The sequence below is a fragment of the Ailuropoda melanoleuca genome, chromosome 7 (assembly GCF_002007445.2).
Source record: "Ailuropoda melanoleuca isolate Jingjing chromosome 7, ASM200744v2, whole genome shotgun sequence".
NCBI lineage: Eukaryota > Metazoa > Chordata > Mammalia > Carnivora > Ursidae > Ailuropoda > Ailuropoda melanoleuca.
In genome coordinates, this window is record NC_048224.1 from 86,078,507 (window position 1) to 86,098,206 (window position 19,700).

Consider the following 19,700-nt stretch of genomic DNA (forward strand, 5'->3'; position numbering starts at 1 on the left):
GACACTTTGCCTCCACAATGAGCAGCCTCTCCAACTTGTCCCCTTGTGCAGAATAAGTATTATCCTTTTTAAAACTTTGAGACACAGTGCTCTAGAGCCATCGATTCCTGCCCTTCACTCAGTCACTGATCATAGATTTATTGGACCTTCATTAAGCCTCAGGCACCAAGCTAACCACTGGAGACAGAGTGGGGAACAGGTCACATAAAGTCACTGTCACTTAGACACTTATAGTCTAGTGGAAACGAAAGATTGGACAAGTAAGCAGAGAAACATAATCAGAAATACAGTAAGTACTACAGGAGAGACTCTCGGGGTGGGAGAACAGGGGAGGGATGGCAAGAGATAAAGTCAGAGAGCCTGGCAGGCACCAGACCTCACAGGGCCTAGAAGCTATGGAATGGTGTTTACAGCTTGCTCCAAGTACAATGGAAAGCCCTTGGGGGAAAGCACTGGAGATCATGATCTGATTTCTGTGTTCCCACTGACCACTCTTCCTGGACAATGATAGGGGGACGGCAGCCGAGCTCACAGGAAGGCCAGTCTAAAAAGAGTTGCAGTCATCCCACCCGGCAATGACATGGCTCACTGCAGGTAGTCAGTGGTGAAGGAAAAGAGTAAAAGGATTCGAGTATATTTTTAAAAAAGAATCTGTTGTTCTGGCCCTCAGAACGTTCACACTCTGTTGGAAAGACAGATGTGCAAGCAAACCCTGCATATCCCAAAACAGTTACTTTCATGAAGATATAGAAGGTACAGAGAAGCTTAGGATGGAGCACGCACGACTTCCCAGGGGAGCCAAGGTGCTCCCAGCTGTATTGGAGCTGGGAAGTAAAAATAAGTGTTTGCTGAGGGAAAGAACGGTGGGTGGTGCTTCTGGCAGAGGAGTCAGTGCCTGTGATGGCCTCGAGCATGTGCCTGGCAGACCTCCAATGACGGGGCCCTTTGCTGACCACTGACCGAGGCCCCGGTCCCCCTGACTGTCCCACCCCACCGGTACCTCTCCCATTCCGCTTGGCACTTTGTGTATAGAAACCCATTTGCGTGCCTGTTTTTCTCACCATATTTCAAGCTCCTGCAAGGCATCCTCTGTCTTGTTTATTGTGGCAATAAATAGTTTTTGACAGAAACTAAAAGTCTTCTCTGATGACGCCACCACCAAACACTGAATCACTCCTTCACTTCATATTGTGCCGTAATTGCAAAGGTGTAGCCTTTGGGTGTGGTCTCTCCGACCAGCTCCTTGAGGGTAAAACCTCTGTTCCCCTTTGTTTGTGTCTTTTCATGGGCTTTTTCATGGGCTACCATGATCTGCACACTCAAAGGGCCATCCAAAGCCTACTGAATGAAATGAGTGAACAAAAATGGATTTAAATCAATATGCAGTGGGCAATTACTGACTAATGGGATTTTATTCCTTTCTTGGTTACCAGGATGGTAAAGCAACTGCCTGCTGCTTGCTGAAGGGTTTCATCAGCTTAATCCTGCCCCAACATGTCTGCCGAAAATAATCAGTCATCAGGAGGAACATCCCCTCTTTCCCTTCCCACAACATCCCAGTATTCCACACAGACCTTGTCTTCAGAGGAAGAAGAGAGAGAGGACGATGAGCATTCAGAGACAGACTATCTATCTCCTGAAGACAATGAGTATGTGGAAGAGGAAATCTATCCTGAGGAAGACAAGTACCTGGAGGAGGAAATGTTCCTGAAAGAGAACACATATCTGTATGAGACTCCGGAGTACCTGAAGGAGAGAAAGCATCTACAGAAGGAAAAACATCTGGAAGAAAAAGAGGATCTGTTTGAAAAGTATCCGGAAGACGGTGAGTGTCTGGACGAGGGAGAGTATCTGAAAGGAAAAGAGGGTGTGTGTGAAGAAGAGTATCAGGGAGGGGATATCGGGAGGGGGGCCTCCTAAAAGAGAGCAACTTTAGTTCACCGCCATGCCCAGGAAAAAAGATCAAACTTGGGACAGAGCCACAGCTCAGTCTGTCAACCCCGCCCACGGTGCCGACAGGTAGACACACTGATGGAGTTCTCTGCTCGGCCTCAGTGGCCGTGCCCCCAAGCACCGTGCCCACAGAGCAGAGAGGCTTAGTGAACATAAAGCCCCATTCATAAACAAAACAAGCAAAACATACCCTATAATTTGTGTCTTTTCCTTATTGCACAAGTAATACATGTTTATGGTGGATGTTTGAGAAACTATATGTAAGAAAAACGAAGAAAGCAAACATCACCACCATCCAGAAGGGAACAATCACTTCCACACTTTGGTCACATCCTCCCCAGGCTTTATAAAGTGTGTGTCACCTGCTTTTTAAGGTATATTATGCTTTACATATAATAATTTATATATGTATATAAAATTATAAATAAACATACCTTTAAAAGCAGGTGACATATAATACTTATATTACATACTTCCATTAACACATGTAAGTATTCGTACTTATATGAATACATTTCATGTTATTAAATTTTCTACAAATCCTTTTAATAGCTACATCACACTGTATTGTATTTGCAAGCTATAATATTTTTAATCAATTCCTGATTATTATTAATCATTCATTGCTTCTGATTTTGTTACTTTTTCAAAGAGCACTTTGCGAAGCAACCTTAGAGCTCAGTTATATCAACAACCTCTATTTATTTCCTAGAATCTATTCCACAATCTGTTGCTAGGTCAACAGACACTAGTATGCTTCTCGCAGTGCCCACTAGGCCTCTGGAAGGCCTCGTCTTATCCTGCCTGTCAGTATTTCACTTTGGAGTGATTTCTCTCACCCAATACTGTTTGATTGGCACGTTTTCCTTAAATTGGGTTTTATTATTTGGCAGTGGACTGCTTGTGCTGTTGCTAGAGGTGGCTGATTCCCACTTTCTCCTAGGCCCATGTGGTGCCTTCCCTTGCTGTCATGACTGCATGGCCATATCCAACCAGGTTCAGAAAGTCAAACATCCAGGTCATCTTCATCATTGCTAATGTTGACCTAGAAACAGGACTACATTATTTTTCTGGATCTGATTCTGTTACCAACTGCGAGCCACTCGGGCAGCTTGAATTTTTAAATCCCAATCTGATTACACACCAACTACATCCTAAGAGCTGGGTGTTCTTAGCTGGCACACACGCATTTACATCCCTCTTCTTCAAAACAGATGCATCATCCTAGATTCCTCCTACCCTCATGGAAGTTTCGTTGGGGCATTGGAGAGGTAAAGCCTCTATTGCTGGGAAACTGTCTTTTGTGTGTGCCCTGCCATGAAGCTCCCTCTCAGAATCCTAATATCCCTGCTGTTCAAATACCAAGTGTAATTCTAATTCTGAAAGACAGCATTCGGGCCATTTCTTTTGCACAGTATGAATCAAGCATTCTTAACATGTCCCCTGTATGCACTGGGTCTTTGTAAATATATTACCCACTACAGTAAGACAAATACAATGCTGTCAAGTGAATGGAACTGTGTATAAAGCAAAAGCTTTGAAAATAAATGCCCTGCTAGCAAAATTTGGAGAGGCAGTGAAAAAACTGTAGAGGAATGCTAAAATGCCTTTAAAGGCACATGGAAGAATGTCTTGGTGTGTGAAAACCCAGGGTAGCAAGCCACACTGAACAAAACATTAAATTAAGCCCTAAATTAAGAAGGGGTCTACAACAGATTCAGAACTTTTCAAAAGAATTTACATCAAGATTTCTTCATGTGGAATATTTTGCCAATACCTTTAAGATAGAAATTTGTTGAGACCTTGGCACAAGAGTGCCTTCCTGACCCCTAGCAAATGCTCAGTGCATGCAAATAGAATCAAGTTTAATTTCATTCATTTCATAAAGTCAGACACACGTGTGCACACACGCACACACGCACCTGCACTTATTTTTAGAAACACCTTTTATAAATTAATTGAAAATGGGCCCTAGGAATGACAAATGGGCTTCTATCACTCAGGCTGATGGATTACTTGCTAGAGACTACTGGAGGAGTATATGTCAAGGAAGATTCTGAGGGCCCATTTGGGCTCAGCAGGAAAGAGTGCCATGAGGGACTAGTGATATCTGCCACAGGACCAGACTGGGACAGAGAAGCAGGAGTGCCATTTATTTGTCTGTCTGGGGGTAGATGTGAGTCTCTCGCAAAGAACACTGTTTCCTTCTTCTCTCAGGAGCTTAACTGCCTGAGTTTGAGGGTCAATTGTCTCCCACTTCTTAGGGCACAAACTTGGGCAAGTCATTAACCCCTCTGCCTGCTGGTTTTTCTCAACTATCAATTAGGAATAACAATGGACATACTTTATAGGATATCTGTGAAGATGAGAGGGATTCAGTCACATAAAGCATCACGAGCTACGCCAGGCACATAGCATCTGAAGGCTTTCCAGCGTTAGCTATTCTTGTTGTTGTTCTGTATTTTATGAGTCCCCTACCATTGACTTGTGAAGGGTTGTTTACACTTCCCACCACTACATGCCCCATCCCAATCTGTGGATTGGACATAACAAAAAAATAAGATGTGATGAACTGGGGTGTGGGAGGGATCTGTGCAGGCACATCAATTTCAGAGACTCCCACTGCCCAGGACAAATCAGGGTAGGGTCACACTTACAACCTATTCCCCTCTTTCTCTTCTTTAAAGAAATGATTTTCCCCATGGTTTGTGGGGAAATCCAATAAAATTAGATGAGCAACTTGAATATAAAAGCAGCTTAGTCATCACTGAATAAGCAATAGGCCATATGACTGATCTCCCTGAGAGGTTCCAAATAGTTTTTGTAAAACGTGGGTGTCCATGCTGTGGTGTCAGAGTATCCAGCACATCTAGGTAGGGCCTTTGACCTTGGGCATGTCACCTTCTAAGTTTCAGTTTCCCCGTGTATAAAAATACCTTTCTTCACACTGTGGTAGCAATATTTACATGAAAAAAATATATCTAAAAATGCTTTGAAAGCTCTCCCACACCACACCGTTGTAAGGTGCAAAAACGCCCTTCTGATCTCACATGGACAGGGGGTGCTAGAAGGAGGTACCATCTATGTTACTATCACGCTGTCATAAAACACAACACCACCCCATAATGAGGCCCCTTTTGGTTCTGTTTTTTTTTTTTTTTTTTTTTTAGAACCCAAGACCTTCCTAAAGATGAATTCTGTTCTGTGGCAAATAATGCCATAGAGATGTCACAGGATATTAATTTTGGTTTATAATGTTTTTGCTCAATAGTATTTTGATATGCATAATCTGCTGGATTTGATTTTCTTTACCCTTTCTACTCCCTTTTCCATAGCTCCAAATGCTGTTTGGCCTAAATGCTATTATAATTCCTTTGCCTTTCCCGATTGAGAGTTGCTGCCCCAATAACCCTTTCCCACAGGGCACCTAGCAGTTTTCTGTGTATTTAAGAAGAAAAGTGTGCAATATATTGATAAGAGAGGGATGGGAGAGCCAGCCAATTTGTCAGCCAGGAAACTTCACAGATGGTGACAGAGCTCTACAACCAGGGTGCCCTGAGTACAACTGGTGGGGGAGACGCCGAGCCCCAGGGCTGGTCACGCACTGCCTCCCCTCTGCGCCCAAACAAACAGCAGCATTTTCTGTACATATCTTGCCCAGACGGTCAGTGAGCAGTCCAGGGGCATAGGGCATGTATCGCATATTTCATGATCTTTGTCTCCTTAAATTCTCCCAGCCATTATTTATCCCCACTTCACAAATGAAGAACCTGGAGTCCGAGAGAGGGTAGGAGACTACTCCAAGGTCATGGAAAATCATTAGAGGAGCCAGGACAGGCTCCCTAGGCTTCCCTTCTCCCTTGTAATCACCTCTCCTTCTTTTCTCCTTTCCTTCCTCCTGTCCTTTGTTTGGGCTTTTTAATAAATTATGTGCATATTTTAATTTTAGGAGAATGACATAAAAAGAAATAAACTCTACTTTTGTTCATTTTTTTAATGGAAAATTTGAAAAGCAGAAATCTGAAAAGCATCACTCCATCTACCAATATCCAAATATAAATAAAGCTGATTCACTCTTAAGTGATTTTGATTCTGTCCTTCCCACTCTTATTTTTTCTATGTTCAGTGGTGGTGGTGGTCCTTGTTTTGTAGCTTTGTTCTGTTGTGTTTTTACTGTTTTAAACATACTGTATGTACAAGTTTGTATTTTACTTTTGCAACAGAATTGTGACTTCAATATTTGCCCGTATTGGTTAAATTTTATAACTATCATTTTAACAGCCAAGTAATATTCCTGAATAGTATTCTGTGGCATGGGTAAACTATGGATAAGCATAAGTGTTGAACATTTAAGTTTCAAATTTCAATTTCCGGTTCTCATCTCTTTACTACTCCCACTGGGCTGGTCTCTATTATTAGAATTGATGGCCTATTCTATCCCAATTTTACATGAAATTCTTGATGTATCATTCAAGGCAAATGGGTGATTAAATGACACAAACAGATTCTTTGAAATTAAAACTCATTTTTAAAATATTTAGACCCTCTGAACCTCCATCACCTCTTCTGTACAGAAATCCTTCATCTCACGACAGAGCAAGGCTTGCAAGGTGAACATGCAAACTTGAATTTCCAAAACCCGTGATTTTGTGAAAATTCTCTTGAGTTCGCATGGACTTTATAAAATTTAACCTTGTCATTTCTCAGGGAAACCATTAAGAGAGACAACACTAGTGAAAAGTAAAAATAGAAGAATTCTATAAACCAGGGCCTCTCTACCCCAAAGCCAACATCACATTTTTAACAACACATTTTTAAATAGAAAAAAAGATGCCTTTTTTTTTTTTTCAATATTGTCTTTCTGGTTTTTTTCCAACAGAATTCAAGATGTCTTCTTCATATCAAACCCTGCCTCATCTTATCACAAGGTAATGTTTTTCTTTTGGGATGAATTAGGTGGAAATTCACGCTTAGGGATGATGCAGCAGGAGCGTTTGCAGTCCCGAAGACGGGAATAGGGGGCGGGTGGTGTGGAGGTGCAGGGTTCAGGCCCCCTGAGGAAAGAGGAACTCAGGCGGGGGGAGGGTATCTCTGGCAGTCATACATAAAGGACCTCCCACCACTGACCCCTCCACCACTCATACTCATGGGATGAGGGCCAGGTCCCAAGATCCAAATCCTGGGTGCCCAGAACTACAGAGACAAAAGGGCAAGAGCCATCTGAGTCTGCAGAGAAGGTCTCAACCAGGGAAAGATAGCAAGGGGCTTGTGTCACACTCACGGTGAACAGATGGAAGAATGCCTGAAACGGAGTCGTCATCTTCCTTACTTGGGCATGTCTCCAAGGTCTCAGTCACCCTTCAGTGAGCACTCATTAAACTGCCATAGGGTTTCGCACATGCAAGACCATCACTTAACATACCTCTGGAATAAATGCCCCTATGTGCTCAGCTCTGTAGAAACCAAGGCAGGGGGTACCCCAGACTTCCGTCTCACAGTCCTCATCCTTGTGTCTCATCCCCTACAATCCCTCCCCCAAGGATGACTGCAGGGCATTTATGTCCGCTGGTGAAGTGGGTTGGCACTGGGTACAAAGAAAGCACAAGGCCAGTTTGGTTATGGTGAGAAGGTGGAATGAGATCCCTGCTCTGCTGCGAAGGGAAGCTACCAGCTACAACTCGAGGGATGCCCCTCAGCCTGGTGAAGCCGGCCCCCGCTGCTGCTCTCCACTGGCCCCTGAGCTCCACACTTCACACTCCTGGGGGCTCAGCAACGTGGATCAGACAGCATCGCCCCCACTAAGGCAACACATAAGAGGGCGTGGCTCTCTGGAGGCCCCTTCACCTCAGTTACTGACACCCACAGCATGTGAAGCAATGGGGCCATGAGCACAGGAAAGTCTGACTGAGAACAGGGGCTCTGGACCCAGACCACTCGGGTTTGAATCTCAGCCAGCTGTCTGCCATTGGGCCACCACACACTCTCCCTGTGCCCTGGGTTCTTTGTCTGTAAAATGGGGACAGGAAGAGTTTCAGCCTCATGAGGCTGTGGTCGGGAGAGCAGGGGCTCAGTACATGCTACGGATCGTTTTTACCCCTGCTCCTGCTCCCCGCAAGCCACCACATGGAAACTTAGCATGATTCCCGGTCGGCTTTATCCCAAACACAGGCATCCAGCCAATCCTTTATCCACATTCCAGCGGAGTAGCTTTCCTGTCACGGAGGAGTTCATGGGGATCAGAGAGGCCCTGGATTTTCCTGACACCAGGCTGCTGAGAGACTGAGCCTGCACAAACCACTTTAGGCAAGAAGTGTTACACTCATATTTGTTTGTAAAGGCAGGGAGTGGAAAAAGGAAGCAGGCTCAGGTCAAGCATTTCACAGGTCCCTTACAAACGGGAAGGCTCCCTCTCGACTGCTACACGCATGCCCTGAAATCCCCCCGGCACACACCAGGCCCCTTCCCCACTCTAAAACAGCGGAAGCAGCAGGCCTGGAACCATCCAATTGCCCCAGGATCTAGGATCGAGAGGCTCCTCCTGCACCCTTCCATTGCAGATTCGGGACAGGGAGCTGGCGTTTGGCCCAGGTAGGCTACAACCCGCAGCCCCAGAAGACCCAGCCACATCCCAGCCCAGGGCAGGTGTGGCAGAGAGAACGCTGAGTAAATGTACATGAAGATGGCAAAGACCAGACAGGCCCACCCTTACCTTAAGTATGATCCCTCTGTGTGTTTGGCAGCTTCGACGTCCAAAGTCCTTTCATGGGGACTTGCATTACCTCTTTGGGTCCCAGGGAGCACCTGGTAAGTGAGGTAGGACTTGCATTATCCCATTAAAAGGGTAGAGCCCAGAAGAGTCTCCTGATCTGGCCCTGAGGCCTGGAACAGGGCAAGAGTTGACAGTTGCCTAAAGAGCTTACCTGTGTCCATTAGTTCTTGATCCCTGTGGTCACCTGATCTAGGATCTGCCATCTTGCCCACTTGGACCCATTACCCCTTTTCAGTGGTTCATCCTGAGAACACAGCTGCTATGCCCTGGCCAAAGGCTGGCACAGACCCAGGCCTTCCCATGGGTCCTTTGGAAGTGAAACAAGATCTGCCTGTAACTCCCACAGGTGCTGAGCCTCCCACGGAGAGCAAGCGGCCTCCTCTTCTCTCCCTCATCCTCTTCACCCTCAGCCTCAGACTGCAGCCCCTCACCCGCTCCCTATCCCTCTGTGCATGGGCAGAATGCTGACCCAGGCAAGGAACAGGCCAGTCTCTGAAGGACCACTGAACTGCTTACCTCACCAGTAAGAACAGCAGCAGCCAGGAATGCACTTGCCCCCTCTCCCTTTGTCCTCCCTGGCGGGGACCTGTGAAAAAGATATGATTATCAAAAAGGTACAGAAACTGAAACACAGAGACATTAAATAGGTTAACCAAAGTTACTCCACTATAATGCAGGAGCCTAGATTTAAGCTGGTGTCATTTGACACCAACGTCTGTGTCTTTTCTACCAACCATCCTCACTGCCCATTTATATGTTGGGCATTTTCCCTTACACTTGTCTCTGCCATTCAGCCAGTTTACATGAGATGACTTCAGGATTGAAGCACCCCAAAGACTGCTCTCATCCCTTTGAATGACATTTTTTTTTTGCCCCCAGTTAAAAGCCAGAGATTCCTGACGAAGAACACAGTGTGGGTCTGTGTGTTGGGGTGGTCCCTTCTGATCCTACGGCATGAGATGACAGGACGCCTGCCTCAGAGCCAATGCTCTGTCATCAGGCCCTGTGGAAACCTTTCTTGATAATGGTGGTACTTGTAGTGGACAGACTAGAGGGGACAGACCTCGGTGTTTGATTTTTAAGCTGCTACAGCATCTACTTTGGTATTTTTCCCATTCCACCTGAGGCAGCGGTAAGGCAGGAAAGGTCACTGGGCTGGGCAGGGTCATGTGCCAGGAAGGATGGAGAATGTTCTGGAACATCAGACTGTCAGTTATGGAAGCCTGGCCCATTGGCCTTTGAAAGCATCCACAGAGCCTTTTACAGTAAACAAAGCAGCTATTGGCAACGTGGGGTCTGCTGCCTGGAATGGCACATGGGCCTATTTACCATCATCTACTAGCTGGTCCCTTCTAACCTGTGACATCCACCATCTGGGATGGGCAGAGTCTGCATGAGATGGACAGTAGCCACCCCACCTTCCCAACAGGCCATCGCCCCCAGTGCCTAACATGGTCCCTGTGTGGAAATTGACCTGCCCCTGTGCTCCCCTCTGACAGGAGCGCAGCGACTAGCCCTTCCAGGAGGGCCATCCTCTTCTCTGTCCCCCCTTCCATCTCTGAACTTCCCCATGAGTCTCCATACGAAAACGTAACGCCTTCTACCTTGTACGTGCGGCAAGATGGAGAACTTCTGGCCTGGCAAGACCAGAGCACGCAGACAGAATGGATCTATAAGAGTAAGTCGGGGGGGGGGAGGAACTGCACGCTACTGGCCATGACACGGGGGGCTGCAGGGGGGAATACATTACATGGGTGTGAAATATCATGGCTTGACATTGCCTCTCATGCTACTGATACACATCTGCTTCCCGTGCCATTTGAAGTGGTATTTTAGGTAGGAAGTTAAACTCCTCTACTAGCCCTGCTACCCTCTTCCTCCATCCCACAGCCCCCCTCAGAGAAGCATCAGCAAAGTGCTGAAACAAATACCTTTTTCAATCTTTCTCTTTCTTTTCATTAGTCTTCTTGTTCCTGCTCTACATGAACACAAGCCCTATTTCCCTCAGGGACACAGGCCATTAGCTTCCCAGATTACAGACGGGTTCCTTGGGGTGATGGGCTGTATCCAGATGATCACGTGGATGGTGGCAAGTGGGACTCTGTCTCAGCAGGTAGTCAAAGCCGGCCCTGATTCCGAACCAGCCAAAACCATCTGTAGCATGAACTTCTGTAGCCACAACTGGGAGACACTGAGGAGAGAGTCTGGCAAGATTGCATTGAGAATCTTAATCCTCTACCCAATTAAGCCCAAAGTCCCCTCACCCTAGGATCCTGGGATGGAACACAGAGCAGCATTTCTTGCCATTATTAATAATTTAAATCCCGCCTTCGTGAGATTGATCCATCACGGGTTCACAGATTCATTTCACAGCTGTAGTCATGGCAGCGGTAAATTAGATTCCCCCCTCACCTCCCATCCCTGCCCACATCCGTGCTGCTCTGTTTTGTAGCTCAAATGTGGTTAAATGGAATTAGGAGCCAGGAACCCTATGAGGGAGGGTGGGAAGGCCGAGGGCAGGCCCACACAAGCCAGGAGCTCAATGGAACAGGCAGCTCAGGATGAGGGAGATTTTACAGGCGAAATCAGTTCACAGGGGACTTTTTCAGCATGTGCGCTCTGGTGGGGCGCTGACAACTGGAACCATCTCAAAGTCAATAAGCATGACAGCTGGGAAAAACCTGAGCATTTATCTAAATATTCATAAGCAGGATTCTAAAAGTCATTTATTGGATAATAGCCTGTAAAGTGCCAGTGCTAAGCTTGAAAGGATGCAGGAGGGGAGAGAAGCGATAGAAGAAGGCTGGAGTGAGGGAAGGGGGGCACCAGAGCCCGTTCATCTCACTGGAGACCCACCTCCAGAGAGGGAGCCTCCTGGGGTCATGGTTTCATTTGACCTGTTCATTCACGATCCTTTTGGTTCCTAAGCTTCATTTACAGAGCTAGTCATGTCTGCGTCTAATTTGGGTTTTAAGCACTCTGAATATTTGGTCTGTAGGGCCATGTTTTGCAGCTAAGTGTCCTTCTAGGACTGAGCTCCTTACAGCCAACATATGTTTAGTGCTTAGTAAAAGTCTAGCCACCCACCGTGAATGCCTACTGATCAAATATTGCGACAGGGGTGGCCTGGACCAAAAGTGTGCTCTGTGTTGGAGCCTCTCAGCCAGAATCAGTGTTCCTGCAGTTATGTGAGGGGATGGTGAGTAGAGCAGAGACTGAACCACAAGGAAAAACAAGCGATTCTCTAAAATTCTTTCCCCTTCTGCCTTTGGTTTGCAATCTGTCCTTTGGAGAGCATTGGTAATAATCCGATAAACCTTGCCTATAATATACACATGATTGTGTCTGGGCAACAGAATGGGGCAAATAGATGACAAAGATACTTCCGTCTGAGGGTTAAAGAGTTGTAAGAGAGAGTGACAGGGTGCAGGAAAAACCCAGGAAGGATGGAGCTCAAAACCACATGCAGAGGCAAGAGAGGAAGGTGACACAGGGAAAGTGATGTGTTGGGGGTGGGGATGGGCTCGGGCCGTGGAGGAAAGCCAGTCCTTCTGCAGCTGGAGTACAGAATCCTGAGGATTCCCAAGCATGGCAGATGTGAAAAAGAATCTGCTTTCAGCCCAGGGCAGAAGCCACCAATCCACTTGTTGGAGAAACAGACAATCAAGGCAAAAGCAATTCAAAACGCTGGCTTTGGGGGTTGAGGGCCAGCGGGAACAGCAAAGAAGAGAGCAGGCATAGATACCACTGTGCATCTCTGTCTCGGTTGCCTGCAAGGATGCAGATTTCCAGCCTCACCAGGATCCCTGTCTGCACTCTTAACAAGATCCCCAGAGGACACCTAGGCACAGGAACATCGAAGAACCAGAGAACCTCAAGTGTCGGAGGATTTTCATGGGTCCTAGGTTCCTATTTTTAAAGCATTGGTAAATTATGGGATTGTTCAACCCCAGGGGGCCAGAAACAGCATTTTACATGGCAGGGTCCTTCTCAACAAATAAGACTTTGAATTGAATCTAGAGGGAAAACACCCAGATAAATCCTCGAAACCTATTACTACAGAGAGTGGCAGGTCTGATATGGAAGGAATACTAAAGGCACCAGAAATGCCTTGTGACCTGTGTAAGGAAGTGTTCTGAAGGAGGATCAGAAAGACTATTTATGGCCTCAGGTGTCTACCTATCCAGGCAGAGAGCAGGGTCATAAAGAACTGCAAAGCTCTAACACAGAGCGTTCTATCCATGATTGTAAAAACCCTCAAGACTCAGGGCCGGGCACATAGTAAGCACCTATAAATATTTATTCAATACTTGCAAAATTGTTGTTGAATCCTCATCTGACTCGAGATCAGACATGGTGAGGAGAGGGTGTGTCCTACTCCCAAGAAACAGTCTGGGTAGGAAGGGGGCTGTGTATAGAAATACGTACACAAAGAGACATTATACGTCTAGAAATGTGGGTGAGGACAAACAGAGGAAGAGCTGTCGGCCAGTTTGCTTCGAGCCACCTGGCCAGATGGAGAAGAGTGTTGGAGAACTCCCAAAAGTGCAAACTAGCATCCCTGCAGTTTCCTGCCATGGACTCGGATTTTGAAAGATCACACTCAGAGGTTAAAAAAAAAAATAACAAAGTTACCTATGATAAAGGTAGGAAAATGGCTCAAACCTTAAGAATAGTACCAGGAGAGGGGTGCCTGGGAGGGCTCAGTAAGTTAAGCATCGGACTCTTGATTTTGGCTCAGGTCGTGATCTTGGGGTCATAAGATCCAGCCCCACAGCAGACTCCACAGCCGGGAGTCTGCTTGGGATTCTCTCTCTCCCTCTGCCCCTCCCCCTGCTCAAACACAATCAATCAATCCTTTAGAAAAAAACAAAAAAACAAAAACCAGGAATAGTGCCAGCAGAGCTGAAGCCCAGGATAAACTTATTCTTACCAAAAGATCATCCTTGTCATCACCATCACCATCATCATCACCATCAGAATCATGCAAGAAGCCACAAAAGAAGGGGCCCTTTTAAAATCTGATTGGGGCAAAAAGAAGATCAAGGTAGTTGGGGCCACCGTTTAGGGCAATGCGGAGGAATGATTCCGAGACAGTCAGGTTCTTCAATTGCTATTTAATTTTGACTTCACTGTGAAGGAAAATGATCTCCGGACTGAAATGGTGCAACAAAATTAGGCAAGAAATAGCAGAAACCAAAGACTGGTGAAGAGATCAGAAGGGAATGGTAACTGCTGTGTCCTGACCTGAATAAAACACCCACCAGAGAGTCTATAGAGCGAGAATAGCTTAATCACGTTTATGGTTTCTGAGGAACTGGGAAGTGAGTCTGTGACCAGTCGGGGCAAATACTGAGAGCAGAATGACCACAAGAAACCAGCGTAAGATCAACAAGAACAAATTAAGTAATACTGGCTCTTAGGTCACTTTTTTGGCAAAGTTAGTAGAAAAAGGAATAGTGATAACCCAGTAGGCCCAAATTCCACAATGGGTTTCATTTTCAAAGCCTTCCTGATGTTCCTGTGGGCAAGATAGAGAAATATCACATGCTCATGGAAGATGATAGAATGGTAACTGTTGAATAACCACCCAGAGGTACTGCTTAAAGATCAGAGGCAACCCTGTTTCCAGGGGGGGAGCCACAGGGCTCTGACTGGCACAACATTTTATCATAGACCTGGACACAGATGTGGGAGGGATATTTATATTTGCCGATGACCTGAAGCTGTTGGTTGATGGAAATAATGTAATCAGATTCTAAAAGATCTTGACAGGCAGAAACATTGAACGGGAACTAGCTAGATAAAATATAATGCCAATTTATATAAGATCCCGCTCTTGGGCCCACAAAAATAATAGGGTAGAAAAGTACAGGGTGGGGAAGCCTTGTTTGTTGTAGATACTTTACTCATCCACAAGTTCAGTAAGTCAGTGGTTATGACTGAGGTGAGTGACAGAAAAGCTAATGTAAACAAATACAATTAAAAGGTTACATAAAGGAAAATCAGTCGTGAACTGGCCACTGGCATTGGAGGGCCAGCCTGGGACACCTGCTCAGTGTGGGGGCTGCCACACTCCAGGAGGTTTGAAGTGGACTCGGAGGAGAGAGTGGCATGAGGCGGACTGGGGGATTACGTCGTACACCGTTGAAGCAAAGGGCAATGGTAAGCCTGGAGGACCCGTGGCTCTGAGATAGGGTTGCCTTCAAATATCTGGCAGTCTGCCACACACAAAGATGAGACCTGACTCCCTGTGTGTGCCCTGCGGGGAAATATGTTAAGAAAAAGAAATGGCTCCTACCAGTCAGAGCTATGCCACAGTGGGGTGAGTTTTCTTAAAAGCTGGAGAGCTGCTTGTCTGCACAGGGCTCCGTCTCAGCTGAAGAACTAGCAGGCCCTGACACGGCTCCTGTGCGGGAGGCTTCTCATCTGGGCACCTCAGGCCAGGCTCAAATCCTGCCACCCCCAGGAATGGATGGAGAAGTTTGCCTCTGCTTTTTCACCACTGGTCTGCCACTTTCTGCCCTGAAGACTCGTATACATCGGTTGTGTGTGCACGCATGCACTGAGGGATAGGAAGAGGGAGAAGTGGGGGGAGGTGCAAAAAGGAATAGGGACTACAAAATTCCAGAAGACATAAAATAATGGTAGCCAAGAACTTACAAAAGTTCTCAAAAAATACAGTAGACTCCCGTTGTATATCTTAGCGGATTTGTGCTACATAGCCCCCTGGTTTCCCAGCCAGCAACCACTGAACTCTTCTCAGTGAGCAATAGAAGAGTAGAGATGCCCGCTTCCTGTAGTGGTGGGCATACCCCATTAACATCTCCATATGGCCTTGGAGCCACCTGGAGCTCTAAAATCTCCCCCCCAAACCCCAGCCATTCTGTCTATCTTGAGGAGCCCAACTGGCCCATGGTGACTAGAGGAGAAGGTCACAGAGGGACTACATCTCCCAACCATTGCTCTACTGCCATCCTGGATTAACTTAGCAAAACTAAAGAGGAGGAGAGGAAGGGGCATACCCAATATATGTCAGCAGCGCCCTCCAAGCTGCTCCTCTCCTCTATGGATTAGCCTTGGGCACCAAGGAAGAACCTCAGGACCTAAATGTCTGATATGAACCCCTCGGAAAGTGTGAGGTTAAAATTGCTAAATGGCCACCTTCTTCTGTCTTCTAACAGCACCTGCAAAACCAAAAATGAAAACAGGACAAGAAACGTCAATGACCACGCTATCCTCTTTAAAGTCGGATTCAGAAGGTATTTAAATTTTATAATTTTATGATGATTTTAAATGACTTGTGGAAGTTACAGATCCACCCACTAGAAGGTAAGAAAAACAGAATTAGCCTGCTCCCAGCCAAAGAGAGACCTCTTTTGGCCATTTTAGACTAAAGCAATCTTAATTAAGGCCTGTGGCTAAGGTGTTATTTCCAGGGCTTAATGCAAGGCTTAGGGCTCAGGGAAGAAACTGAGCCAAAGGGTACAAGTGCTTTCAAATTTGAATTAAAATTTAATTTTGAAGAGGGAGGAAACAGTATTTACCACTGGAATTAGAAGGAAAGATAATAGGTTACCCATACTCAGTTTATTCCATGACACTTACTGTATACCTACTGACATTTATTGTACACCTACTGCACACTGGGCAGGATAGAAGATGGACAAAACCATCACACCCTCTGACAGATGGTAGCCATGCTTGTGGTGAGCAGAGCAGAACATACAGAGTTGTTGAATCACTATGTTGTACTCAGAACTTAAATTCTAATGTGCAAGATGAAATATGAGCAAAGGGAGGGAAATCATTATTTGTTGAGTATAAGCAAAAGGCCTCAAACTGCTGAAGATTATGGAAGCTACTTATCCCAAAACACATGATCTCCACCCTGTCTCCCCCAGCTATTTAGGAGGTGCTTTTTAAATTGATTCCCTCAGGGACCAAAAGGTCCAGATAAGTGACGCCTAGGTGGCTCAGTCAGTTAAGTGTCTGCCTTCGGCTCAGGTTATGATATCAGGACCCTGAGATTGAGTCCCACATTGGGCTTCCTGCTCAGTGGGGAGCCTGCTTCTCCTGCTGCCTGCTGCTCCCCCTGCTTGTGCTCTTTCTCTTTGACAAATAAATAAATAATAAAATCTTAAAAAAAAAAAAAAAGATCCACATAAGTTCACCATACCACATCCTATTGAATATTGTTCTTAATTCTCTTTCAGTATATGTTATCCCTGATGTGTCTTACAGGGAAGAAAATGGTAAACACCCAACATAATATACCCAAAGATCCCTGTTCCCTCCAGAGTGTCCTGGGCTGGGGATAGTGCCCCGGGAGGGTGAGTCCCTTGCTGGTCCAGCTTGCACCAAGCCCTAGAGCAGAATTAGGGACATGCTGGGCACATAGCCCCTGACTTTGGATGGGCTTCGATGTCCTTTCCTGAAGAAGAGGGATAGAATAAGAAATAGGGAGAGGGTCTCTGGAGCGAGACAGAATGACGTGGGACAGAAGTCCATCTCTATACTCAAGAGCTCTGTTCTAGGGACCCCCCACATTTAAAGAGGGTCCAGTCAGTTGCTGGGCTACCTGAGGTCTAGGCAGCAGGGCTTGACTGGGATGCATGGGCCGCTCCAAATATACTTATCCAACGGCACCTTGGTAGGGAATAAATTGGAGCTCCTATAAATGGTAAAGACTTTTAATTATTTATTAAGGAGGGGTTAGTTGAATCCTATGAAGAGAAAGGACAGGAGAGAATCCTTATGGTGGCAAAATCCCATCTGACACCTATCATTTCATTAAATAAAAGCCCCACAGTTAACCAGGCCCATCCTATTAAAAAACAATTTAGGGACTACAATCTCTTGTCTTTCAGCATGGTGGGGACTGAGGGGAGGATCAAGTCTTACACAGGTGGCTTATCAATGAACTCACAGGTTCTAGACAATGCGTCCCACCCACCACCCTACCACCTCCAGAAGGGTACTGATCGATAGAATTTTCTTCATTTTATTCCATTCCCCAGGAGAGTTTAGAACCATGCTGCTTAAACTTTAATGTACAGAATGATCACCTGGGGGGATGCCTGGGTGGCTCAGTCGGTTAAGCGTCTGCCTTCAGCTCAGGTCATGATCACAGTGTCCTAGGATCGAGTCCCGCACTGGGCTCCCTGCTCAGCGGGGAGCCTGCCTCTCCCTCTGCCTGCAGCTCCCCCTGTTTGCTCTTGCTCTCTCTGTCAAATAATTAAAATCTTAAAAAAAAAAAAAAAAAAAAAGAATGATCACCTGGGGATCTTGTTAAAATGCAGATTCTGATTCAGTAAGTCTGCATTTCTCACAAGCTCCCAGCAGCGCATACTGCTGGTGATCCACGAACCACACTTCCAGCAGCAAGGTCTGAGAATAGCTTATAGATTTGTGCCCATAAAAATCACCAGACCAGTCAATCCCTCCACCCACCTGTGGAGGCTAAAAAGGAATTTACTACAGGAAAGTTCGAGGAGGTGAAAACGGGATGGTCTCCTCTGTGTGTCTATTTGTTAACGGAGCTGGCTTCCCCATTCTTCAGAGCTTGTCCCGGGGCTAGGCTTTTACTGCGTCTCCCCTCCCTTTCCTCATCTACAATGTGGGGATCTGCCCTGCAGGGCAGAGATACACAGCTCAAACATCTCTCCCAAATTCGGGAACTATGGTTCTGTTAGGAAAAACCATTAGAAGAGAGGCACTGATTGGATGGAGAAAAATTAAGATTTGTTCTTGATCAGATCCAGAGAAGACACACCCTACCTGAGGGAATCCTGTATGCCTGGCACTTACCTAAGGTGGCATTCTGGTGCGCCACCCTGAAGACGAGTCTTACTGTTCCCATTACGCAGATGGGGGGCCCAGAGTGTCAAGGAGCTCGGTGACACCACTCAAGGGCCTGCCACTCCCCCATCCGCACCAACCTTTGAGCTTAGCCACTTCAGGGGAAGATAATGATCTCACTAGAACAAAGGTAGAGGGTGAAGGAAGTCCCCAAAGGAAAAGTTAATTAGGCAGAAAGCTTTTCCTTCTCTTTCTGTCCCAGTTATGGCTGTTACTGCATATCTACTATGCTTGTCTTGACAAGTAGACAGTGCCCATTGATGTTAATAAGGTTAATTATTACGTTGAATCGAACACTTCTGAACAGTACTTCTTCCCTCGATAAACACCTAGTTTTGGTTCCCTCCAATTAACTATGTATTATTCCATAAAGCCTATTAAAACAGGGCAGTCACAAATGATGGGGATTTGCTGAGCTATTAGGGCCAGAGCCAGACTCTTGTTCTCAATCTAGGGCAGGCACTTACTCAAAGAATCTCACGTGGGAGGTACTGCCCCTCCGTCTGCCTGGACCCGTTTTCCCAGTTCTTTCACCTGCCTTCCCCAGTGACAGCCAACAGGAGCTCCCTCCTCAGAGCCTGTTAGAACTCCCATGGATTCTTGTCAGGTTTTCCTAAACATCTTTTCAAACTTTTCTCAGCTGTTTCCATGGCCGGCAGTCTAGGGACACACAGTGTGTTTGGAATCAAGCTGAAAGGGCCCCAGTGCCTTGCCAGTTCTGAGTACCCCAGTGTGCATGGAAGAACTAAGAGAATGAATTGCTGAGAGGGTTCTCCCAGCACAGGGTCTATCACAGATGTGTCAGGTTTCTGTCAGAAACGAACCGAAGCTGGCATAGGGGGTCAGCATGCAGAAAGGCCCCTGAGCCCCGTGTCGGTAAAGGCAGATACGGCTGAGTGGTGTTCTCTATCCCACCAGAGTTTTCATTATTGAACCAAAATGGGGAAAAAGTACAAAGTTAATGTGTATAGAGATCACAAAGAATGTCTCTTCTCTACCTCCACAGGTGTCATAGAGACACAAAATCAGACAGAATAAGTCAGTCCTACACCAACATGGTGGATTTTCAGGGCTCCCTGGATGGGCCAGCTGGAAGGGGTTGCTGTCGTCCTGAAGC

The 19,700-nt window shown here is 46.2% G+C and overlaps 1 protein-coding gene across 1 annotated transcript in view; it reads left to right on the top strand.

Moving 5' to 3' along the window:
* Positions 1-19,700, top strand: part of ERICH6B (glutamate rich 6B) — a 60,786-nt gene that overhangs the window by 15,547 nt on the left and 25,539 nt on the right. The window contains exons 3-6 of the mRNA XM_034663792.1: positions 1,434-1,825; positions 6,833-6,881; positions 10,222-10,400; positions 15,907-15,984. Of these exons, the coding sequence (XP_034519683.1) occupies positions 1,495-1,825; positions 6,833-6,881; positions 10,222-10,400; positions 15,907-15,984 (637 nt within the window). The 5' untranslated portion in view covers positions 1,434-1,494. The remainder of the gene's footprint in view (positions 1-1,433; positions 1,826-6,832; positions 6,882-10,221; positions 10,401-15,906; positions 15,985-19,700) is intronic.